Below are 25,773 nucleotides of genomic sequence, written 5' to 3' on the forward strand. Positions count from 1 at the left end.
AGTGGAAATGGAGCAACTCGATACCTCTGGCATTTAACACCTGCTCCAGGGCAAGCCCAACTAAGACCATCCCATGGGACACTTCCAAGCCCAGGCACAGGAAACTTTCTGTCACACAGAGCCCTTTCGGCGATGGCACAGAACCCTCTGAAGGAGCAAGGAGGTGGAATTCTCTGGAGCCATCCCCCAGCGATACAAGATCGCTCCGGGCATCGCGGGTGCATGAAAAGACACGGGGCAAGGCAGCAGGGCCGTTGCTGCCAGAGAACTGAGCGCTGCTGGGTCTGATGGATCTTCAGTCTGAAACAGCCAAGTGTTCCACACTCACATGGTTGCCTGTCGGGGACAAATCCACACAGACGAGCAGGCTGGGGGGAAAGGGTTGGATTGCTCCGTCGCTTCTCTGACAGCCTCTTCCTTAGAGCAGAAGAAGAGCCGTGCTGGATCTGACCAAGGGTCCATCGAGACCAGCGTTCTGTTCACACAGGGGCCAACCAGACGCCCCAGTGGGGAAGCCCACAAGCAGCACGTGAGTGAAACAGCACCCTCCCGCTTGGGTTCCCCAGCAACTGGCAAACTGGAGATAATATTTAGCCATCCTGACTAGTGGCCATTGATAGCGACTAGCAAGGAAATGCAGGTTAACAGACCCTTGGTAACTTTCCTGTGATCTTTTACAAGGCTGTCTAAACCAGGCCAATCTCCAGATGTTTTGGACTTCACCTCCCAGCATTCCTGAGCATTGGACATGCTGGCAGGGGCTTCTGGGTATTGGAAGCCCCAAACCTACGGAGACTGACCTTCTGCCCACCCCTGGGCTAATCCAACCAACTTGAGCATTCTTAGCTCTGCATAAAGGAATGCTCTGGATAAAGGAGCCTTGGTAAAGGGACCTTGCCCAACAGCGCCTTCTAATTGGGGACGTGCGGCACCGCTTGCCTGTCCACCTTAGTTGGACAACATTACAGCGGAGCTGGAATACACCCTGTCGGAACGTTTTCCTTCTTTGGCCGCTGCCGGAAGCGCCAGTTCCTCACTCTCGTGCCTAGGCAAACTCCCCAAGTTCCGCCTTCCACTGGAGAGGAAGGGCCCTTGACAGTGCCAGGCAGCACAGCTCACCTCTGTCTGTCGGGCTCCCCGTCCACGTCCTCGTCAGCACTGCAGGTAGCGCTTGAGTCATTGTCTGAGTTGGGGTCCACCCTCTGGGCACCGGTGGGTGGGGCCAGGCCGAAGTCCATCCCCTCAGGGGGCTCCAGCTTCTCCTTGGGCAGGTCCTCGTCCCGCTCTTGGGTGTCATTTTCCGTCTTCACCTGAACATCCTCCAGGAGCCTGGCTTCGGGGTCGTCGGGCTCCGGTTTGGGAAGTGCGGGGAGGTTCAGGACGGGTTTGGTGTCGGCCGGCTGGCCCTGGCTCTCCACATCCATCGGCTCCTCCACCTCGGTTGTCGCCTCCTCCTTTACCTGCAAGCTGGCGCTCTCGTGTTCGGACGACTTTGTGCTCTGAGCCGCCGAGGGAGGGGATGCGGCGGGGGCCAAGGTAACCGCCGGTTCCTGCTCAACCTCCGACTCGGTGGTGATCCTGGAAGAGCCACTCTCGGGAGCGGCATCTTCTGAGGGCTTGGCGGCCTCCGCCGGAGAAGGCGATGGTGCGCTCTCGGTGTCCGAGCTATTTTCGGCACCTGGAAAGGCATTAAGTCGAGTGTAAACGTCCGAAAGGTAATTAAGAAGCTTTAAGTGGATGCCGGATGATTTTCCACTTAGCTCCACATGGCACACGGGGATCAGCTTCTAATCTGTATTCCTGCCACCTGCACCAAGCCAAACCGCTCCCTGCCATGTGGGGGAAATTCGGCCATTTTGCCGTCTCCTTGGCTACAACAGCTGGTTCGCGTTCCAGACTTCTCTGGCCCTGACTACTGAGGTCTTCTCTTCTAGGTGCTGTTCCCCGCCCCATCCACAACTCGACTGCCACTTCCTTCTCATTGTTCAGAACAGACTTCCCTAACCTCTGGATGTGTTGGACTCCAACTCCCAGCATTCCAGACTGCTGCTGGCTGGTAATGATGGGAGTTCCAGTCCAACACATCCAGAGGACACCAGGTTGGGGAAGGTGGCCTTAATTATTATTTATTACATTTCTATACCACTCCATAGCTAAAGCTCCCTGGGCGGTTTACAGAAGTTAAAACATTAAAATACAATATACAGAGTTGAAAAGCCATTTACATAAAAGCATACGGACAATATATGCAAACAAGGAAAGGAAAGGAAAGGAAAGGAAAGGAAAGGAAAGGAAAGGAAAGGAAAGGAAAGGAAAGGAAAGGAAAGGTTCCTCCTGTGCAAGCACCGGGTCATTGCTGACCCCTAGAGGGACGCCGCTTGCGCTGGCGTTTTCATGGCAGACTACAGCGGGGTGGTTTGCCATTGCCTCCCCCAGTCGTGACCACCTTTCCCCCAGCAAGCTGGGTGCTCATTTTACCGACCTCAGAAAGGTGGAGGGCTGAGTCAACCTGAGCCAGCTACCCGAGACCCGGCTTCCGCTGGGATCGCACTCAGGTTGTGGGGAGAGTTTCTGCCTACCACTCTGCGCCACATGAGGCTCATATGCAAACAACATATAACTAAAAGCAACTCTGAACTAAAAACAATTTTAAAAAATCCAATAAAACAACACAGCTTAAAAGCAGTATACAAAGGTCAGCAAATGGAACAAGGGTTTGAAAAAGGGAAGGCCTGCTGGAAGAATAGCATCTCTCATGCCTGCTTAAAAACCTCTGCAGAGGTCAGCAGGTGCATTTCAACCAGCAGGTCATAAATAGCCAACATCTGAAGGCCATTTGAGAGCCCAGGCAAAGCTGCAAAATGCACAACTCCAGCTGGAACCTCGACATCCTAACAGGTCTGGCACTTCTGAAGTCACCTTCGCTGTCTTCTGGGTTCTCTTCCTCATTGGAGGCTTCAATGTCTTCGTCCTCCTGTGCTGAGACAGTCGAGGCCACGCTTTCGCACTGGGAGACTTCGCGCTCCTCGCGGGGCCTTCGGGAAGACTTTAAAAAAAGCAGGGAGAAAAAAGGGGCCGGAGTCGCCGGGGTCTCAGCGCGGGTGCATTCTGCACGCATCCCCTCCCACCCCTGGGCTTGTGGCTTTGGCTGGACTCCCCCCAGCACTGTGCTCTTAACCCTCATCCAGCACCAAGAACGGCCTCCTGGCAAACAGCATCAGCTAAGCCTCCTCCAGCCCAGTGCACCCTCCAGATGGTTCTGGACTGCAACTCCCATCAGCCCCATCCAGGAGGGCCAATGCTCAGGGTTGATGGGTGTTCTTGTCCAAAACATCTGGAGGGCACCGGTTTATTCCTTTATTATCTATTTTGCTATAGTTATATATGCACTTTTCGACTTGGAGTCTTCAAAGAGGCTTACAACATTTAGAGAATACAACAGATACAGCGACAAATGCCGTCCTCCCAAAGGCAACACTGAACAACACAACCAGATCCACTCGAGCAGGAGTCCACATCAGATGTTCCTTCCCACAGGCCTGTTAAAGTGTGTGTGGGTGTTAGTCCAACCGGATCAGGCCCTGATGTTCCCCTGACCTGCTCCTGCCGCCCACGCTCTCTACACAACTTTCCTGCTCTTGCCTCTTGCCACTTTTACCTTCCTGGCATCACAAGCCTCCCTGCAGCATATCCTGAGCCCTGCCAACCCACCTGCCAACCCATCAGGTGTGACCCCAGCCTGCCTCCTGGCCTATGGCTCTCAAGTCACGTGCTCGCTTTGGGCCTGGTACCTCAGCTCAGCTCTCCTCGCAGGAAGGAAGGTTTTCCGGCTTCCTGGCTTACAGCTCTCAGTTCATGCGCTCTCTTTGAGCTCACCTCGCCTTGCTGGAAGGAATGCCTTGCCCTCCCACCCACCCCAGTGCCCGATGCAAGTCCAGCCCTGCTCACTTTTTGTTTGTACTGCTGGAGAAGGCTGTCAAGGTTGTGCCTCCTTTTATAGTTGAAGTAGAAGTTTTTACACTGGGCTTCGCTCTTCGTCCCAACCATCTTGGCGATGGCCGCCCAGTTGCGCCCATGTTCCACCAGCCCTGTCAAAACAAAAGAACAACACTCAGTCAATCTCTGCTTTTCACCCTACGCTTGCGGGAAAACACCGGGTTGTCACCTCAGTGAGAAGAGAACAGCAATTCATTTACAAAGTGCCTTGAATTTTTAAAAAACTTGCCGCTCACCTGCTTACAATCTAATAGTTCATTCAGATTAGTCTTTTTACCCTGCTTTTCTGTGACAAGCACACTCAAGATGGCTTACTACACATGAGGAATAAATCATCACATACATTCACCGCCATAAAACGAAAGACACATAACAGTATCATAAAACACCTTGGCACACAGATAAAACATTGAGAGCCAGCGTAGTGTAGTACAGTGGTTACACAGTGTTGGACTGGGACTAAGGAAACCTGTGTTCTAGTCCCCCACTGGGTGACTTGGGACCAATCCCTGACTCTCAGCCTAACCTACCTCACAGGGTTGCTGTGAAAATAAAATGGAAGAGGAGGAGCATCACATACGCTGCCTTGGGCTCCTTGGAGGAAAAGGCGGGATATAAATGTAACGAATAAATAAGGTTTCCACATTCATTCCATGAAGATTCAGAAGAGAGAAAAGGAAGGGCTTCTTCACACAGCATAGAGTTAAACTACGGAATTTGTTGCCACAAGACGTAGTGATGGCCACCCATTTGGATGGCTTTAAAAGGGAGTCAGACATATTCCTGGAGGAGGAGAAGGCTATCCATGGCTTCCAGTCTTGATGGCTATGTACTACCTCCAGGATCAGAGGCAGTCTGCCTATGTACATCAGTTGCTGGGGAACATGGGCGGAGGATGCTGTTGCGCTCCTGTCCTGCTTGTGGGTTTCCTGTGGGCAGCTGGCTGGCCGCTGTGGGAACAGAATGCTGGGCTAGATGGACTCCTGGTCTGACCCAGGAGTCCATTGAGCAGGGGGTGGGACTCGATGGCCTTGTAGGCCCCTTCCAACCCCGCTATTCTATGATTCAATGATCCACCAGGCTCTTCTTACATTCTTAAGTTTTAAAAAAAGCCACCCAAATAGAACAGTCTTAGGCTGCACTCTGAAGTGCTCGTTTAAAAACAGGGTGCCGCATGAGCCACCCTTGGGAGGCTGGCCCACAGTTTGGGTGCCACAACTGAAAAATCCCCATCTCACTGGTTGGCCGAACGTCTGACAGCAAAGGGATGAGGAGGAGGGCCTCAGAAACCCAATGCAGCAGTATCAATAGACACAATACAGATGGCAGTGGGGAGATGCAGGGAGAAGACAGCCAGCAACTTCAGTCCCCAAGTAAAAAAATACAGCTCCATAAACGTCTAGACGAAGCAGCGGAATGGCCAAGAGAGGCAGTTCTGCGCTGGGCTCCTCCTTCCTTATTAAAGCGCAATGTGGGATTGATGCTCAACTTTTAGCACAGACTCTTGGGGTGGGGGGACACCAGAAGGAACACAGCAGACATCTGCAGCATGCAATGACTTGGGGGGCGGGGAGAGACTATAACCACAGATACCAGCAAAGTAAAGAAAGAAATGGAGGCTGCGGATGTGAGAAAGACGGGCAAGCATTCTCCATGTTTTTAAGAAAGCCCCAGAAGACAAAAAAAGAGAAACAAAACAGGTTGGACCGGAGCAGACGTGTTGGAGTTGCAGTCTGACACATCTGGAGGGAGCTAGGTTGGGGAAGGGAGAGCTGGAGGATCTCTATGTGCAGCCGGGCCTACAATTCTTCCCTCCCAAGACTGGAATTGGCCCCATTTCCCATATGGCAGGACTGATGTGCTCTGAGGAGAGGGGGATGAGCTCAACTCTTCTAGGATCACACCATGTCAGCACCAAGAATAAAAAACAACACCCAGCTGTCCTGACCCGGCAGTATCCGCTGTCTCCCTGGTTGACATATCCTAATTCTCCCTAGGCCATAAAGCTGCTAACCTCCTCCTCCTCCCCCTGCCTCCCAACAGCCAGTATTAAGCATGGTGCAGCAGAGAGGGAGAGACAGACAGACATGGTGGGGAAAAAACGGAGCTAAAAGCAAGGACGTTGCCCCATTCAGAGGAAGCAGAATGATGCAAGGTTGAAATCCTGCCTAGGGATGTTTTGCAGAGCTACGGCTTTGCGGCTGTCGTTCCCTCTAACTGCAGAACTCAGTGCCTCGGAGGGAAAGGGTTCCACTGAGAAATGAGGAGGAGGTATCTGTGTGCTCAGGGGATGCTTGCAGGAGTACCAAAGAAAGGAAGGGAAAAAACACCGTTAACAGCCCAATGTCTTCGTATTAATCATGGTAAGCAGCTTTGGGAGCCTGTGTTGGCTGAGGAGCGGGGTTAACATGCTGTAAATAAAGAAAATAACAAGTATCATCCATGCTCAGGCATCACCCAGGACCAAGGAATGTTGAGTAGGTAGAAAATGGGAGAAAAACTGAAAGGAGAGTGAGGAATAATGAATCGAGCCCCTTACAGCTTATAGCATTCTTCCCCAGCCTGGTGCCCTCCCGGCTGATGGGAGTTGTAGTCTAACACATCTGGAAGGCACCAGAGGAAAGGCTGGCACATAGTTATCCTGATGGAAGGTATGGAGGACCCTATGTGTGTGTAGGGGGGAGGTAGGATATACTACAACATTTTATTGCAAGCCCTAGTCACCTAGATAGAAATATGTTCTGACACATTCTGGTGTGACCAGCTAATAGCATCCAGGCCTATGCAGATTGCAGCAAGTTTGAGGCAAATTGTCAAGGGGAGCGCAGCTCAATGCATCCCTGAATACACCCCTTTGAGGCTAACAAATATATACTGTGGCGTAAGCTTCCCCAGGGGACAAAAACCACTTCATCAGATGTGGGAAGTAGACAGAGATAGTGAGACAGCCAGGAAGAAGCGGTGTTGCAAAGTGAAACTAGAAGATTGGCTCCAGATAAGGGGGAAAGCAAAACAAAATAACCCACAGACATATTGAGGTCAGTGAGTCAGACAGAACATTAATCTTTCGCTGTTCCCTTGGTCTTCAAACCAGAACAGAATCTGAACCAGTATTTTTTTTAAGTAAAGGTTTTATTGGAATCTGAACCAGAATAGAGGGAAAGAAAAATGGTAAAGTTACCAGGATATCAACAAAAAATAAAAACAAATAAAATTAAAATTAAAGGTTGGTGGCCCTAAACGCAATGAGTCACGAGCACAGAAAACCCAAAACATCTGGGATGGTTTTTATACATTTGTAGGTTGCCCAGGGAACTGCCCTCTGCCCTCTTTTCAAGGGCTGAGAAGATCAAAGTAAACACATGCATTGGATGGTAGCAGCATTTAAATCTGTTTGAACTGTATTATCATCATCATCATCATCGCCACCACCACCGTGAACCTCTTCTTTGTTTTGCTTTGTTTTGCAACAAACCAGAGTAAAACACATTTGTCCGAATTGAGAACTACTTTGCTACGAGGCATGTTGGGTTGTTTTTTTTAAAACTTTGCTATTAAATCCCCACGTGCTTCACTGTACCTGAGGCTGACAATGAGCTGGAGCGAATGACATCCGTTAACTAGCTCCACCCACTTTGCAGGTCAATATTATTGACGTGGTCAAACTTTATAAAATAATTTTTTTAAAATCCCAGGTGACCAGGTATGTCAATCACTGTTATCCAGTGTTTTTCTTGGCTAAGATTTGGGGGAGCGGGGGGGGGGATCAGGGGTCTGAGCAAAAAAAGCTGCTTGATCCCAAAGCCAAAGCATTCACTGCTACCCTCCAGGTGCATCAACTATTACTGGGAACGATGGGAGCTGTAGTCCAAAGCATGATGCTGGCTAAGAATGACGGGAGTTGTAGTCCAACACAACAGGAACGGGGGAGGCTGGTCCATGTGGCCCGATGCGACTTCACCCTGAACAGAAAAAGCCCTCGCCAAGATCTCTGGCAGAGCTCTACCTCCGCCTGGCTACTGAGGACCAGTTGAGCCGGGGTGCGGAGTCCTTCTGCACGCAACGCAGGAGCTCTACCGTGACAAACCGACTGATGCGCATCACACTTTTTCAACAGTTTACTTCTCACAGGGCATGTTAATTTTTGGAAAAGGACCCTCTAGAACACATGCAGACAGACATTTAGCCCAGAGAAACAGTTCTGCAAGAACCCACCTCCAATATCCACGAACAAATGAGTCCCACTTTAACCGGTATCTGCCTGTTTCAGCCTCAAAGGGTTTGTTAAAAGAATTCAAGCGCATCTAAGCTTGCAAGGACAGCCTTTCTCAGCCAGGTGCCCTCCAGATGGCTGGGGGACGCTGGGAGTTGTAGTCCCAACACATTGGGGGAGCGGCAGGTTGGGGAACGTTGGCCTAGATTGACTATCACTCTTCAACACTAGTTTGCGGTCCAGGGAAAAGGTGGGGGAAGAACGGTTTGAAATGGTATTTAGTGCCTCTGTGTGGGGCTTTTCCTCAGCCCGCCAGCATTGCCTTGATTCCAGAGTACAATCCGCCTTGTAAAATTAGAAAATTCTGTCACGCTGGAACAACCTCAGCCCATTGGTTCTCCAAAGGGCTATCAAACCCCCAGACGTTATGCTTGGGGTTGTTTGCAGGACAGGCCCAATTGAGAGAATTATCCAAAACCATGAATAGGACCACTACAGAACAGAAGCAAAAAATTGGCTTCACATCACATCCTGTTAAAAAAAAAAAAAAGGTGGGGTGGGGATACACGTCGTTCAGGTGTGGGGTGGAAGCCTCAAGCCGGCAGAGGCTGGAGCTCAATGGCAAAGAACTTTTCTTTGCATGCACAAAGTTCCCCTGGGCATATCCAGGCAGAGAAAGACCACCCGCTTGAGAGACCCCGGAGAGCTGCCCTGGCCATACCAACCCAGCCCGACCGATGGCCCGAGCTGATTGACGTTAGCTTCCTATGTTTCTAGCTCTCAAGAGAAAGGTTAGCAACACTCCGGGTCTCCGTGAAAGAACATACGTTGCATCAGTCACACACACCCATCTCGTACAGGAACAGAACTCCCCCCACCCTGCCCTCCAAACGCGTTTCTTCTTAATGGAAGAACAAGCAAGAGAGGAAGCTCCTTACCTTTTTTTGCAACTTCCATTTCTTCTTCCGTCCAGCGGGAGGTCTCCACCGGCTCTGCTGAAGCTGGAACAGAGGAGACAGGGAAGGCGGGAGGGAGGGAAGGGGAGGGAGGACGCCGTCAGATGGCGAAAGTGCCAAGACTCGCGCTTTCAGCGTAATCTACTAATCTGTTTACATTAAGGCCTGCTCAGGCCGTTCGGGAAAGATGCCCACTGACGGCGGGAGGCAGTCAGTTCTTATTACATCAAAAACCGAGGAGGGGGTGGGGAGAGAGAGAGAGCGATCCCCTGTGCGTGAGGAGGTGAGCATGAACATGAGGGGGTGGCGTGCGAGCATGTCAAGAGATCGCACGAAACAGTTGTGAAAATCCACATCTCCCCTCCGTGTCCCACGGGCAGGATGGTAACACTAACATGGGGCATAACCTGCCGGGAAGGTCTCCTGAGTCAGCCCCATCGAAGTGACCGGGGAGCAGAACAATTCCCATTCACTTTGGTGGGGCTGGTGCAGACGAACGTTTCGGGGGGGTTGTGCCCCCCTCCCAGCGTAATGGTGAAACAAAACTCTGCGTTAGAAGAAACACAGGGTGGCCAACGAACCGAAAGACAGAGCAGTCCTGCTTGAGAGTCCCTGCCCAGCCCAAGTCTCCCCTGTAATGTATAGTGCAATGATCCCCTGTCCTGCCATCACTTGAGGGTACATTTCTCTGCCCCCACTCTACATGATTGGCTGCAGGGAAATGCAGAGTGTAAATTAGGGTCAGGACACGGGGGCAAGTTATGCCACACGTTTCATTTCATTATTCCGTTGGTTTATTTTATCACATTTATCACCGCCCACCCTTCCTTCCAAAGAGCTCATGCCAGGATGCATGGTTCTCTCCCCCAATTTTATCCTCACAACCACCCCGTGAGGCAGGCCAGGCTGGGAGAGGGTGTGCGTGACAGGCCCAAGGCTACCCAGAGAGCTCTGTGGCTGAGCTGGGATTCAAACGCCCCCCTCCCCCGTTCTAGCCTGGCACCCTAAACTAGGCTGCTGTGCGAACCCGGACAGCTAGATTGTTTAGGGGTGAAACAACCCAGGGGTTAACCCATGGCTAGTTGTTGGGCTTAGCCCCTAAACAATCCAGTGGCCCTGATTCACACATCATGCACAGCAGCCTACAAAGGAGCTGCTCGTGGGTCGTTGAGTAAGAGGGGAAGCGGCCAGCAAGCTGCATGCAGTGTGCCCACTCTCTCCTGCTCGTCCTGACAGCCCGCCGGCTGTTTAGCCCGTCAGCTGCCGTGACATGCAAACTGACCTACAGAGAACCACAGGCAGACACAGAGGCAGACATACCACTTCCTGCTCATAGCTCGCACCCTTAGGCAACTACTGGGGGTGTGGGAGATGGGGGGAACCCTTTTATACCTCATGACCTGAACACACAGGGAACCTCTGACGGCTCGTAACTAGTGTCCTTACCAAACTAGCTGGGGGTGGGGATGCTTACAATTCTTTTCCCCGGACTGACGATGCAATGCCAGTTCTGTGCCCCCCAAAATCTGGCATGAACCACATCGTCCAAGAGCCAGTGACAGGTTTGCCCCCCTCAAAAGCGGCCTTTGCATGCTGCATTCAAAGACAGCGCACCTTTTCCCGAGCCGCTTAGGAAGAGCTTAGGCTGTCGGGCACAAACACACACCTCCCAGCTCCGGGAGGGTACTGGCTTTTCACGCAGAAGGTGCTGGGGTGGAGGCGTCTCTTTTTCTTTGGATCCCTCTCAGCCTCCCTTTTCAAAGGACTAGACGCAGGCACCCATCTGGGTGCAGGATTAAAGTACAAGCGGGACCTTACAGCAAAAGGTTTGCGCCATATCCCCACCGCCGACCAAGAATGCTCCGGTAGTGCTAGATTCTGGCCAGCCGTACACACCTTCCCCCATGATGCTGGAAAGCCAAGGTGGGGTGGGGTGGGGTGGGGGGGAGGGGACACCTGTGGCCGTCCCCAGAAGTTGCTGGACTCCCTTCTTGTTTTTAAAGGTGTGATGTGTTTTTAGATCTTTCCCTGCTGGTGGTTTCTTACTCTTGGTTTTATTTCATCTTGAACTTTAAGGTTTTAAAGTATGCTTCTATCATGCACTTCAGGATTTCACATTTTTGCGAACCGCCCAGAGAACTTTGACAACTGGGCGGGCCAGAAATGTCATCAATAACTATATAAGCTCCCGCCAGCCCCTGCCAGCATTGCCAACAGTCAGGGATGGTGGAGGCTTGGAGACCAGCTTCTGTAGGCACACAGGTGAGCCCTCTGTCCCCAAACCCTTGCTATAAAGGAGCTCAAGCATGGCATATCACTCCCCAGCCCAGCCCTGGAGGTCCATTAGGAACACAGGAAAACTGCCCTACAGAGTCACACCGTTGGTCTATCTAGCCCAGTAATGTCAACACAGATTGGCGGCGCCTGCTCTCCAGAGTTTCAAAGCAAGGTTTTTTTTCCTGCCCTTCCTGGGAGTGCCAAGGATCAAACCTGGGACTTTCGGCATGCAAAGCAGGGGCTCTAGCACTGAGCCATTTCCCACCCCAACAGACATGCAACATCCTATTACTCCTATTAGCTACTGAGCATGTTCAACCCTCATTGGGCGGTTTTGGGGGGGGGTGCGCACATGCGCACGCCCCGTGTGCATTTTTACCACTAAGTCATTATTGTTTTTTAAAGTACAATATGTACTTCTGCAAACCTTGAGGTTCCCCTGAATACTGTTTATTGTCCTCCTTGTTTCTTGGTGGCTCCATTTCTGTTGGCACTCACCAACTGAATTCACTATTAGAAGGAACTATTCTACTTGGAGATCCTAAATGAAGCAGTGCTTTTGTTTTCCAAGACGTTGCTTGCAGGTGGTGTTTATTTCTTATTTATTCCTTCTCTTTGGTTTCGGCTTATCTCCTGAGCACAGAATTGCATCGCCTCGTCCTTTTATTTTTTTAAAAAGAAATAACTACATAGATGTATCTATTCAGCAGTTATTCCCCACACAGGCGATGGATTGCAGTTAACAGACTTGGGGCTATTGTAAAGAGCGAACATTCATTGAATTTCTTAAAACATCAATGCCATATGTGTGATGTCTCAGCAGATGGATTGACCTCGTTTATGTGTTTTTATTTGCCTCCTATTCTTTCAACTAGGACAGCCAGTCCTCACAGATAAAAGAAAAGCTTCATACCAATTTGTCTGGAAACTATATTTACAAAAGCGGGGGGGGGGGGGGGGCAGAAAGAAAAAGTGAGTGTATAAAATACTTTTTTGTTCTGTGTTATCTGAACGACTGCCCATGGTTCTATTTTTTTATGTGCTGTATACTGTGATTAGGGCCATGTATAACCAGCTGTTTTATTGTGGCATGATTAATATTAATTTAGCAATATGTTCAATTATTCTATTATGAGGGAGAGATCGGTGCCCAAGCACCTGGCTTTGCACGCAGAAAATCCCAAACTCTTCTGTTCAAGCAAGGGTGGGCAAGTTGTTTCAGCCTGCAACTCCCATGATACCTCAAGCACTGGCTATGCTGCCTGTGGCAGATGGGAGCTACAGCCCAGGAACATCTGGACGGCCACAAGTTGCCACCCCTCCCCTTAAAATGAACAGGGAGCAAATTGCTTCACCCCAGAACAACGCCAACTGACCGTTCCCTGGGACCACAAACTCTGGCCTCATCTAAAGGCTAGAGGACAAACAGCAGTATCCAATGGTACACCTACACAGAGTAGACCCATTGAAGTGAATGGGCCTAGTTAATGTAGGACTACCACTGGATACTGCCTCAAGGTCCCCTGGGAGGCTGCATGCACACCCTGTGTCCCAGGAAGAATGTCAGGGCAGGGGGGGGGGACCAACCTGGCCCCATACAACGGCCAGAGGAGGAACAGCTGCAAGGAGGTGGTTCTAAAGTTGCCATCGAGCAAAACAAAGAACTGGTGCCTGAATTTGGCTTTTTCCCCTCCTCCCTCCCAATCCCTTTTCCTTTTGTGCCATGTCTTTTAGATAGTAAGCTGGAGGGCAGGGACTGTCTTAATATTAATCTCTTTCGGCTGCTCGGGGAGCCTTTCTCGGCTGAAGAATCAGGGTGAAAAGGCTGTCAATAAGTATGAGAAACACCCGTGCCAGAGGCCAATGACAGCAGCTGCAGATACTGGGCCGACCTGGCGTGAGAAGCCATACCTCGGTGGGAGGGCCCCTGCCTTGCATGCAGAAGGCCGCAGGTTCGATCCCTGGCACCTCCAGTTAAAAAGTGCAGGTGACGGGAAATACCCAGACAGCTGCTGCGTGTCAGAGCAGAAGACGCAGGGCTGGGAGGGCTAATGGTTGGACTCCAAAGGAGGCACCTTCCGATACTGTTGCTTGGGCTATGTTACCTGTCCAGGGTGTCTTGCCGAGAGCCAGGCGGGAGAGAAATGCTTTTCAGTAACGAGACATACACACACCAAATTCTTTTACAGACTGCTTTCCTGAAGTACGTTCACTCCTTGAACCACCCTGTAAGGTGGGCCAGTACTGCTTACAGAGACTGCCTTAAACCTGCCCATTTGAAGGTGGAAAAATCACAGGGACACAGGAAGCGGCCTGATAGGGAGTCAGACCCCGGGTCCATCAAGCCCGGTGTTGTCGACACTGACTGGCAGCAGCGGCTCTCCAGGGTTTCAGGCGGGAGGTTTCCAGCCCTGCATGGCTAGATGCTGGGGATCGAACCTGGGAACTCCTGCACGCAGAGCAAGGCCTCTACCAGTGAGCCATGGCCCTGGCCGCAGTCAGAGCCTTGGTCCACCAGGCTAGTATTGCCTGCTCTGACCGGCAGCAGCTCCCAGCTTTCCCATCACTTGCTACCTGATCCTTTAACAGGCAATGCCAGGAACTGAACCTGTGTTGCTGTTGTGCGCAAGGAGCATGGATTTATCCCAGAGCCGCGGCTCCTGCAGATCACAACCATGAACGGATTAGATCTCACACAGAGGGGTTGCCAAGGCTGATCGTGGCTTCCCATGGGCCGCTCAGGGAGCACAAGGTCGACACAGGAGCTGGATGTTAGGGGGGCACATGGCCAATGTGCAACATACCAGCTCCCTGTGTTCTCCTCTCCCCTGCTTTCCCTGACTCCCACAATGTTTAGGACAATGAGGCACAAACTGAGGTGTACAAACGGGCCTTGAGAGAGGCGGACACAGATCGCGAGTTCTAGTGAGGCTGGAATCCCCCACCCAGAGAGGAGACCTCCCTGCTGTCTCCCTGCATGGGTCAATGTTCTGGCTTTCCCACCCCTCTTTACTCATCTTCCATCAGGAGAGAGCAGTTCTCCCACTCTTTCCCCATCATCTGACTCAGAGGTGGGCAATTGTGGAAGCTCCAGGGGCCATTTCCACCCCTTGAAACACCCCCTTCCCCACACCTGTGGCACACCCCAGGGTGCTGCACAGTTTATGGGGTTCCCTCCCCCGCCCCCAGCTTAAAAGGGGAGGGGGGAATCACTGATTTGCAGTCAAAATTCAGCGGCAAACCACTCTGTAGCACGACAAGAGTTGAATTTAGGTTGTTTCCAAGCTAAATTTAACCCTTCTGGTGCTCTGTAGCAACCATGGAGTGCAAAAAGGATCAAGCGCAGCTCACAAGCTAGATTCGGCCCTTTGGGTGCTTCATAGCCACTACAGATGCTATGGGGGAGGGGAGCTTTCTAATTTGGGGGCATGGCAGGGGGGCAGGGGGGCTGCACTGGGAGGGCATGCGTCCCACAGAGCACACGCTGCCCACCCCTGCTTTAACTGGAGATACTAAGGCTTGACCTGAGGGCCTCCTGCAAGCTAGCCAGGGGCTCTCTCCATGACCTGCAGTCCCCTCCCACCTTCTGGGGGCAGCCAGCAAAGGCGAAGAGTCGGGTCTTCACACTTCCCCCCACTGCTGCTTCAAATCTCCTTCAACGTACTTCAAAATGAGAGGAAAACCAGGGGTTGAGGAAGGGCGCCAGGAAAAGGCATTTTCGCCCCGCACGGAGGCAGCCTTAGACCGGCCGCGGGCCCTTCTACCAGCACTGATCCGCTTTCGAGCTCTACTCACAAGGTTCTGGCGGGGGAGGCAGCGGAGGGGGTGGTTCCTCAGTTGCTGCTGCCGCCGCAGCGTTAGCAGCCGCAGCTTCGTTCGTCATCGACCTGGTGATCCGGCCCTTCCGCCGACCCTGACTGTTGGCCGTCTTCCGGCCTCGTGGAGCTGCCTGCTCCCGTTCCTCGGGCTCCTCGGGGACAGCTTCGACCTTGTCCTTCTCTTTGATATTCTCCCTGAGAAGGAGACGCAAAGAGAACCGAGGAAAAGCGTGACTCCCTGACCCATGGACAGTGGGCACTGCTCCCCGAAAGGCAAGAGTTCCCAAGCTCGTAAAACAATCCCTTTGACTGGGCCAGCTCGGGTCCAAGTAGCGAGCTCCAGGTATCCGCAGTGCCCTTCATCGGGGGGAAGGCTCCCACCCAGTGAAGAATTCTGTGCGACTCAAAAGCCTGAAGAATCTACAACGCCTGAAGTCGGCCCCAGTAAAGGGTAACTTAGAATGACTTTAACACAAAGCCGCATTCCTGATGCTGAACCACACATGGAAGCACAGCTGGGCAAGTCTGTTTGCAGGCAGCTAAAAACCACCAACTGTAAATCGATTCATCTAACAACTGTGACCAGAAGGTGCTGCACAGTGCATCGCACTGGGACTGGCGAGCCTCAGGTTCGAATCCCTGCTCAACCAAAGTCATTCAAGGGGTGACTTTCAGTCTTTCCCAGTCAAGCTGAGGCACCTCTGTGCCGTCAGCCTCCCGGACATGTAACAATTTCACTCCTACCAAGCCAAACCCCTTATCCATCCAGCCCAATATTGCCCTGCTCCGACTGGCAGCAGCTTTCTAGAACCTTGGGCAGTGCAAGTTCTTTCCCCCTCACCTACGACCAGAACCTTTTTGAGCGGAGATGCCGGGGATCCGCTCTGGGACCTTTTGCGTGCAAAGTGAGGGCTTGGCCACTGAGCAATGGTCCTTCCTTCTTTAAAAAAAAAGGAAGTAAGACTCCGGTCCTCATGGTTTGGAAAAGCAGGATGATTTAAATAAGAGCATAGGAAGCTGCCTTATAGCAAGTCATGGCACTGATCCGTTTAACCCAGTATTGCAGAGGTCCCCAACGTGCGCCCACAGGCAGCTCCAAAGACATCCACACAGCTCTCCCTGTCCCCTTCAAAAAAAATTGTTTTACAAGAACACTGGAAAATATTAGGGCAGGCTTCTTCTTCCTTTCTCTCTCTCTCTCTCCCTCCCGCTTTGCCTTGCTATTTCCCCTCCCTCCCAGCTCCTGACCTCACTATTTCCCCCAACCTCTTTAGCTCACTGTTTCTCCCCCTCCTGGCATCTAGTCATGCTCGCGCTCTCCCCCGCTGCCTTGCTGTTTCCCCCTCCCAGCCTCTAGCTTCACTGTTTCCCGCCCCATCTCTTTACCTTGCTGTTTTTCCCCACTCCCAGCCTCTAACCTTGCTCCTTCTCTCCCCTCTTTACCTTGTTATTTCCCTCTCCCTTCCAGCCTCTAGCCTATTTATCTCCCCTGCCTCTTCTATCCAATGCCCCAATGGGAAGCCCACAGGAGGGACAACAGCACATTACCCTATGAAGGACAGATCAGACCCACTCCATCTCAAATTTAAATGAAGGATTAAATTAAATCCTCCATGGACCTATGGCATGACTAGAGTCTAACTGGAGAACAGCCTTCAGTGTGGTGGCCCCCTTTCTGTGGAACTCCTTGCCTCTGGAGCTCAGGCAGGCGCCAGCACTGTGTTGTTTCCAGAGCCTCTGGAAAACAGCTCTATTCCAGGAAGATTTCCTTGACTCACCAGCTATGGTTTTTTAGTACTCTGCTTTTTAAAAATTACAATGTTACATATGATGTTTAATTTCTTTTATCTTTTTATCTCTTTATCTTTTATTGTTCACCACTCTGGAAAGTATTTAGATGTGGAGTGGTATATAAGTGCTGTAAATCAATCCATCCATCCATCCATCCATCCGTCTTAAGATCAGAGGAGACCTTCTCTGTGTACCCTTGTTAGGGGAAGTTTGTCAAGTGGTAGTAAGACAGGAGGCCTTCTCTGTAGTGGTACCCTAACTTCGGAATGCCTTCCCCTTAGGAGTAGGACCGGTGCCGACATTGGTATCTTTTCAGCGCCAGGCCCAAACCTATTTCTTCACCCAAGCATTTTAAAAATGGGTATGTTATTAGGGCTGCTTGGCTTGTTTTCAGCTGCCCCTGAATTATTTTATGATGATGGTTTTAGGGTATTTGTACTGTTCGGATTGGTTTTATTAATGTTTATTGTATGCCAGCCTGGTATCCAGGAGGATGACCAGGCAGTCTCAAAACATTTTTAATGAACAGAACAAAACGTTTCCACTAACTTTTAAAACAAATACTAAGAAAGACAGACACAGATCACAAATGCACAAGCATACAACACACAACAAGGGCAAACAAACATTGGAAAAGGCTCACTTGGACTCTTCTTTTTCGTCTTTTTCCTCTTCATCTCTCTTTTCTTCCTCCTTTTTCTCAGTTTTCTCCGCCTTCTCCTCCTCTATTTTTTCTTCGACTTTTTCTTCTTGTGAAGGACGTGTGATTTGTTGCTGAAATGGAAGTAATCTGAATTACACAACAGGGCTAACTGGGGGATCGGGTCCGGGGTTGCATGAGAGCGCATAAGGTTACACACTAAACTCTTTCTTCACTCCCAACTAAGGTGAGATACACAAATGCACACAATGGACGTTCTGGGAAGGAAAAAAAATTGAGACTGTGCCATGGCATACTCCCACATGGGGTAGCCTTGCAAATGCTGTCACAACAAAGGGTTAGAAGCACTCATATACATCTCAGATGCCTGAAAGAAAAAAAACAGCCTCAAAAACAAGAATGGCCTGAAAGAAAAACTAAAACAATCGTCTTCCAGTTGACCACAAAAAAGGTTCTTCGCCTAGTCACCTAGAGATAATTCTTAACTCGCCATAGGTGATTAGTCAAGTGGTGATTTACATACAGGGCAGCGGAGAGGGCTGAGATGAACTTTAGCTTCTGAATTTCATGGAAAAAGTAATTATTAACAGCAAGGGGAAAGAAACTAGAGTCAACAATACTTATAATAAATAAATAAAATGGATGTTCCCCCTGCCTACTGCCAAGGGAGCAGAGCCAAACCACAGACCTGAACTGGTTTAGAACAGTCATTCTGTATACACACACACACACACACACACACACACCGAAAGAACTTTGGGAAATGCCATTCCATTACAGAGCTAAGGATCTCCAGGAGAGAATATTTAGTGTCCCGGCTCAACTACAATTCCCAGGATGCTTTGGGGGAAATCTGCTGAAGGGTATAAAACTAATATAAAAGGGGCACCTTGAAGGACACCAACAGTAATCCAGAGGTATGCAGCCAATGAAAGCTCACTTTGTGGGGGGCTTTGCATTGCCTCGGGGAAGACGATACGTAGCTTGCAGTCTTCCACTACCACACAGAACAGTACCATTGGGCCAGTCTTCCCCAACCTGATACCCTCCAGAGGCATTGGACTACAACTCCCAGAATCCCCAGCCACCTATGCAGCCCAACAGATCTGGAGGGTGAGGGCTGCTTTAGGCAAATCCAAGGCGACTTTTGACCCTACCCCCTCCAACGCACTTTCAACATGCTCGCGACAAACTGCTATTTAAATTCTCCTCTGTTTTCTGCACGGCCTGAGCCAGCTGCTAGTCAAACTCAAAAACCTCTCCAAGTCCAGTGCCTGGTCCAAGAGGACAGATGCAGCCTCACTATTTCCCTTCATCCAGCTTGCTTGTCAGTGTGCTCTGTGTTTGTATCCTACCCTTCCTCCAAGGAAGCTCAGAGCAGTGGACGTTTCTTCTCCTCCACCTCTGCCCAATTTATCCTCACAACCAACCCCTGGTGAGGCAGGATCAGTGGCAACCGGCCCAAGATCACCCCTGCAGCTTTGTGATCCAGTGGAGATTTGAACCTGGGCCCTGCTGAAAGACCACCCCCCGTGAAGGTTCTTCTCCCTCAACTGTCACCACCAGCAGACATTCCAGAAGGCCGCGCAGAGGGCAAGGAGACAGTGAAAGGGGGCCAGCCCTGCTGAAAAACAAGCTCTTTTTCCCCCCTCTTCCCTCCCCATCCTGTTTTCCTTCCGTGTCGTGTCATTTTTGATGGCAAGCCTGCAGGTAGGGGACTGTCTTCTTTTTCCTGGCTGCATGCAAGACGCTTCAAGAGGCCTTTTAACGGAGGAGCAAGATTAAAATACTTCAAAGAAATAATACATTCCGACACTCCTGAGCACTCAAATGGAGGGTGTCAATGGCTACTAGTCACAGTGGCTAAGTGGAACTTCTAGGCCCAGACGCAGCCTACTGGGGAAGAGCAGCTGCTGTGGAGGAACCATGGCAGAAGACGATTCCCTCCTGTGTCCTGCTGGGGGCTTCCCAGAGGTATCTGTTTGGCTATTGTGGGAAACAAGTCCAGCCTGATTCGGCAGACCCTGATCTAATCTGACACGGTGTGTCTTCCATTCATTGCACCAGAAGGGCTCTCCATTTATTGGTCCTTTTGTAAATTTATCCATGTACCAGTGATGTTCAGGCTGGACTACTCTAATGCGGTGTTTGTGGGGCTGCCTTCGAAGATGGCCTGGAAACTTGAGCTGGTGCAGAATGCGGCCGCCGGAGTGTTGGTGGGGGCTGGGTGAGTAGATCTTATAATGCAGGGGTTCTCACTGTGGTGCCAGCGGGCACCCACAAAAGCTTATTTAGTTTATATTTATTTCCCCAGTTTTTAGATATACGTACATGGATTTGTATATATCCATAGCAATGAATACATATGAAAGGCATACAGCTTTCTAGCAATTATACATAGGCTTCAACAAAAGCGGACCAAATATCCAAGTAAGTATCCATGTGAAGGTGGCATCTGTATGCCACCCGTTCAAATATTGAAAGTGTTATAAGGTCCTGAGTCCATTGCATTACAGGAGGTGGGCATTCCAGTGTTGTAAGATCAGTCTTTTAGCTGTCAAAAAGGCATGGAGAATCCATTTACGCTGACCTTTCCTTAAATCCCATAAAACAAGTAAATAACTTAAAAGACTGTGTACATTACTCAGTATTAAAGACTGTTCCAGTACAAAATTTATCTGTGTAATAATCTCCTCCCCCAAAGGAGCAACTACTGAACCTTGCCAAAACATGTTTAAAAGAAGCATTAGCTGCACTGCACCACCAGCAATTAGCTGAATCAGACAATCCCTTATTAGAGAGACAGTGCGGTGTCCAACAGACATGAAACAAAAGTTTTTGCTGAATACGACGCAGCCTAAGATCCATAGATGCGACAGGTAGACTCCAAAGTGGCGAGCCACTGATGAGGCCTTTTGTGGTGGTGCCCACAGCTGTTTCTCAGATTCCCAAATGTGTCCACAGGTCCAAAAAGGTCGGGGACTCCTGATATAATGCCAGTACCGCGCCCGCTGCACTGATTACTGGTGTGTTTCCGAGCCCAATTTAAAGTGCTGGTTTTGACCTTTAAAGCCTTAAACAGTTTGGGACCAAGTGACTTGAAGAACCACCTTCACCCATATCAGCCTGCCCACACTTTATGATCAGCGAGAGAGGCCACCTCATTTGTCCACCTGTGAGTGCAGTTAGGGTGGCATCCATACAAGAAAGGGCGTTTTCCGCAGTGGCCCCATACCTCTGGAATAAGTTGCCATCAGGGGTCTGCCAGGCCCCATCATTGCAGGCTTTCAAGAAGGCCCTGAAAACTTACTACTTCACTCTGGCCTTCCCCAGAATGTTTTATCAGACTGGGTTGTAGCTGCAGTTGTCCGTTGTAAGGTTTATTTTATGCTAGTGTTTGATGTTTTTTAGAATGTTTGCTGCTGTCGCTGTTTTTACTGTGTTATTACTGTTTTTATTGCCACATCAGTTTTTCTTACGCGTGTTATTGTTCTATGCACCTTGGGAGGGCTCCTGCCCTGAAAGGTGGCTAAGAAATATTTTTAATAAATAAATTACTTTTTAAAATAATATGCTGCTTTCTTTCCCAAAACTGGCAGTGGGAATTGGGGGCTAGGTCAGCTCAGGCCAAAACTAAGGAGTCTTAAACTCCCAATCCAATGGCTTCTTTTTCTCAGAGCACGCTTCAGGATGTGTAGCGGCTAGTGACCAGAGAGGCCCCCAGTTTACATCCCGGCTTGCCCAAGAAATTCATCACGGTGAATCTTGGACCGGGTCACTCTGTCGGCCAAATCCCCTCACTGGGTTGTTGTTGTGGGGGGGGGGGATTGGGGCAACCTCAGTATACAGCCCCCGATCTCTTCGTTGGATGGGTGGAATATAAAATGTAATGAGATTAACTCATGGTTTGGCAAAACAAATATTTACTTAAAACACACATGCGCAAATCAAAATGCTCCTCTTCCCAAGCCAAGGACAACTCTTTCTGTACACACAAACACCATGCAGACACACATGGGCACACACACAAACACAAAAACACACATAGCCTCAGTTACAAGAAGTTGGCTGTTTCAATCCTAAAATACCCAAGTAATATTTAGATTGATAGGCTGGAGAGCAGGGACGGGTAGAAGTGGGGCGGGGGAGAGCTGGATTATATTTCTGGCCCACAGGAAGACCCGAGAGAATGTCCCTGTCTGCGTGATTTATTTAGAATAACCAAAAGGGTTGCCAACCCAAATAAATACACGTTGCTCTCAGACGGGATGAAGAACATGAAAGATTGGGGGGCGGGGGGAGAGGGAGAGGGGGAGAGAGAGAGAGAATTTGTGTGTGTGCAGCAGGGAGTGTTTACTAAATTTTAGAGACTGGCAAAACCACCTCAACTTGCAGGCTTGGAAGACGAAAGAATATCCCTCCCTCCTCTAGGATGGAATGGAGATTCAAAACTTGTTGGACCTCTCAATCCGTTAGGCAGCTGGTTGCAACAGGCAGAGGCCGCCACACTGGGAACTAATCCTGCCGCAACTACAGACAGCACAGGGGGGAGAAAGGCAAATCTGATCCATGGGGTGCAAACCGCCAGGCTCTTTGTCAGTGCAAGACCTGTTGAAGGTGAACTGGGGTAGGGAAGTGGGGGACAGCTATGCATGGAACATGATGGATCCTGCAACCCATTTCAATTCATGGACAGCTGGATGCTGCAACCCATTTAATTAACAACTTAGAGATTGTATTATATTAAGTGGTATGTACGTATTATTAATAAAATAAATAAATAAATTTTACTATGTGCGGGGGGGCGGGGGAGTTGGGTGTTTCCAACTCAGATACAAAAATCCCTCACGCCGGCCCTGATAAAAAGGGTTAAGAAAAAGAACAAAAGAAAAAACAGCTGCATATTATTAACTGATATGGTACACTTTTAAAAGCAGGGCTTTTTTATTTTAAAGGAGTCTTAAATGTACACAACTAGGCAGCATATGCATTTCCCAAAACCTCCTTGCCTTAGCAAGAGATAGCTTAATTATAAAAGTATTGGAAGGCACTTTTTTTTAAAAAAGCATTTTTAGAAGAAAAACAGGATTACCTCTCAAAGCTTTAGCACTACAGGAGACACTCTTTTAAAACAAAAACGCATGCAGAAACCTTGCTTGCACTACAAAGCGTTTACAGCTGAACTTTGGCATTAGCTGGTTATTCCAAGTATTTGTTTAACAAGATGTTGGACATGCCAAGTTTTTAAAAAGTTCAGAGAACCTGAGACACAAAGGGTCAACTCTGCAAAGTTAGCAGAGGGGGGACTCCCCTCTCTGACCCCAATTAGAAGGAGCCAATCACTCGCTTCCCAATTTTAAAGATGCCCCCCTTTCAAAATAAGCCAGGGATCAGAGCTGGCTTATCCGGCAAACCGAACACATGAGCCGTCAGAAGTCCCCCAAAAGGCAGTTCTGGAAACACAAACCTTCGATCGGCTGAAGCCTTGCGGACCGACGTACCTGCATGCTCATCTGTCGCTTAAAAACTCTTTTACTATCCGCAGCTGGGGAGGGGCGGCTGCCGTAGGGGCTTTTAAAAAAAAATAAGGCAAAGATTAAGGCTCAAAGGGGCAGGGGAAGGCAGGAGAAGACAGCCTGACCCAGCCAAGTTTCGATTCCAGGAAGTGGGGGGGGGGATCGGTGTCATCCTAGCTACTTAAGCCTCCTAACTGAAGAGAGTTTCACCATCTCACATGCGGGCTTCTAATCCGGCCGGGGTCACGCGAGGTAATCCCCCTGCCGAGAGGAAGGCTTGATTGGCTGTCACAGACGCGCCGCGCTTTTCCGTCTGGTCAGATCGCTCAGCTGTGCCACCTGCCGCAAGAGACATGCGGACCGGCTTGCGGGGGGGGGGGCACTGCGGCTCATGCCAATTGTGTAGCCGGGGCTCCCCAGCCAAGGATCAGGCACACGTCCCGCACCCCCACAACGGACCAGGGAGGGGAAACTCACAGTCATTTCTGCCCCAAGGTTATGCAGCTGGGCCCGTCCGCACACTTAGGTGTTGCACAGTGCTTTGAAGCACTTGGCAGCAGAGGGAGTTTTTAACCCTCATCTCTCCCTTCTCTTGTCTTTGTCTCTTTCCATGCTGTCGACCTGAGAGCTAAACTCCTCTGGAACAAGGACTTTTTTCTGTGTATGAAAACTCTGAAGAATTAGTTCCTAGGTTTGTTTGTTTTTCTCTTTCTTTCCTATCTGTTTTTCCTCCTGTATTGTCTATTAGATATTATTTACTTCTTAGTAATAATAGTAATAATGCGAAGAGAAAACTCTCTGGAAAAGACCCTGATGCTGGGAAAGACTGAAGGCAAAAGGAGAAGGGGACGGCAGAGGATGAGATGGCTAGATAGCATCACCGATGCAATGAATATGAACTTGAGCACACTCCGGGAGACAGCGCAGGACAGGAAGGCCTGGCGTGCTATGGTCCATGGGGTCACGAAGAGTCGGACACGACTGAACGACTGAACAACAACAACAAAAATAATAGTAATAGTAATAATAATTTCCATTATTATTTGGGGGTTGGATTCGATGGCCTTGTAGGCCCCTTCCAACCCTATTATTCTATTCTATAATTTCCATTGGGTAAAATCTAATGCAAGTCCTAATTAGGGTAGGCCAAATTGAAATAAAGGGGACTTACATTAGTTATGATTAACTGAAGTCCCATTAATTTCAGTGGGTCTACTCTAAGTAGGGCTTATGTTATATTTTGTCCATTATTTCTTTCTGTTACTTCCTTTATTACTATTATTTGTAACATTACTACTATTATTAATTGTTATTAGGTCTTAGATGCCTTTCTCAAAAAAAGATTCAAGGCATTTTGCAACAGAATTAAAACAGAATTAAAAATTTAGTGATTTATAACCGCTAAAAACAGTTATCCATTAACCTATTTACCAGCCCATAAAACAACTAAAATATCAGCAAGAATCAAAAGAATTCAACTAATGCATTAAAGAGCCCATCATATGCCAAGGAAGCTTGTAGGCAGGACTCTATTTTCCTAATCTCTGTACAGCAGAGGAGGGCAGCCCCACGTACAGCGCGTTAGAGTAGTCTAATATAATCTTGTTCTGTACTCTGCCACTGCTGCACAACATTTTGAAAACATGAAGTCCTTTATGGATAAAATATTAAACGAAACTTTGAGGCACAATGTTCACTGATAGCAACACTGCATAAAATGGATGAATTGTTTAGTTGCTTTATTGGCTAAATGATTTAAAATTTAAATATTTGCAGATCTCAAAGAACCCCACGCTCAACTCAGAAATAGGTCTTTGGAGATAAAGAAGCACGTGTGCAGTAAATTTTCATCCTAAGAAGAAGTAGCATCGTTCACAGTCAGGGAAAGAAAGCTCAGCTTTTGTTTCATTCTCTGCTACAGTCACACGCCAGGACCAAACAACATCCAAATGCACAGCTGCACCCTTCGCTTTTGCATCTCGCAGATTAAAAAGGGACCGTCAATAAGTAAAAATGGCTAAAATCGACCAAAACACTTGAGCTTTTGTTCAACTGATTCAAGTTTGGAGGCCAAGTGAGTAGATGGAACGTGACAAGGAGAAGGTGGACCAGGATACCACAAGGAAGGGCCCAACGAAAGGGCTGAAACAAGAGCGCACAGATACGCACACAGAGTGCGCTGCTGCGAGGTCATAATCAACAAGGGCTGCACCGCTAGTTTTCTCTCAATTAACAAGTGCAAAGTTTAACTGAGGGTGCAATGCTATGCGTGCTTAGACAGAAAACCATCCTACAATTCCCAACATTCCCCAGCCAGCCATGCTAGGGAATGCTGGGAGTTGTACGACTGTTTTCTAGCTGAACATGCATAGGATTGCACCCTTAGTCACCAAGGAATTGTTCACTTGGAACATTCAGGCAGCCTTTCCCCCAACCTGGAGTCCTACAGCAGTTCTGATTTCATTTACATGGTTGGTTTGGAACGCGCCAAGGGCATACAGAAGCAGCGGAGTGCCAATCTTAGCACGAGACAGTCTCCTGGTTT

General features: G+C 49.4%; 1 protein-coding gene across 5 annotated transcripts in view; it reads right to left on the reverse strand.

The window, feature by feature from the left end:
* Nucleotides 1-25,773, reverse strand: part of NCOR1 (nuclear receptor corepressor 1) — a 110,976-nt gene that overhangs the window by 43,129 nt on the left and 42,074 nt on the right. For all 5 annotated transcript variants that reach the window (XM_084822532.1, XM_084822530.1, XM_084822531.1 and 2 more), the window contains exons 15-20: nucleotides 17,695-17,825; nucleotides 15,238-15,455; nucleotides 9,148-9,210; nucleotides 3,949-4,088; nucleotides 2,920-3,046; nucleotides 1,120-1,678 (exon numbers count right to left, since the gene is read on the reverse strand). In XM_084822532.1, the coding sequence (XP_084678658.1) occupies nucleotides 1,120-1,678; nucleotides 2,920-3,046; nucleotides 3,949-4,088; nucleotides 9,148-9,210; nucleotides 15,238-15,455; nucleotides 17,695-17,825 (1,238 nt within the window). The remainder of the gene's footprint in view (nucleotides 1-1,119; nucleotides 1,679-2,919; nucleotides 3,047-3,948; nucleotides 4,089-9,147; nucleotides 9,211-15,237; nucleotides 15,456-17,694; nucleotides 17,826-25,773) is intronic.

This window comes from Heloderma suspectum, chromosome 16 (genome assembly GCF_057233095.1).
Source record: "Heloderma suspectum isolate Gila_16-S chromosome 16, 16-S_ref, whole genome shotgun sequence".
Taxonomy (NCBI): Eukaryota; Metazoa; Chordata; class Lepidosauria; order Squamata; family Helodermatidae; genus Heloderma; species Heloderma suspectum.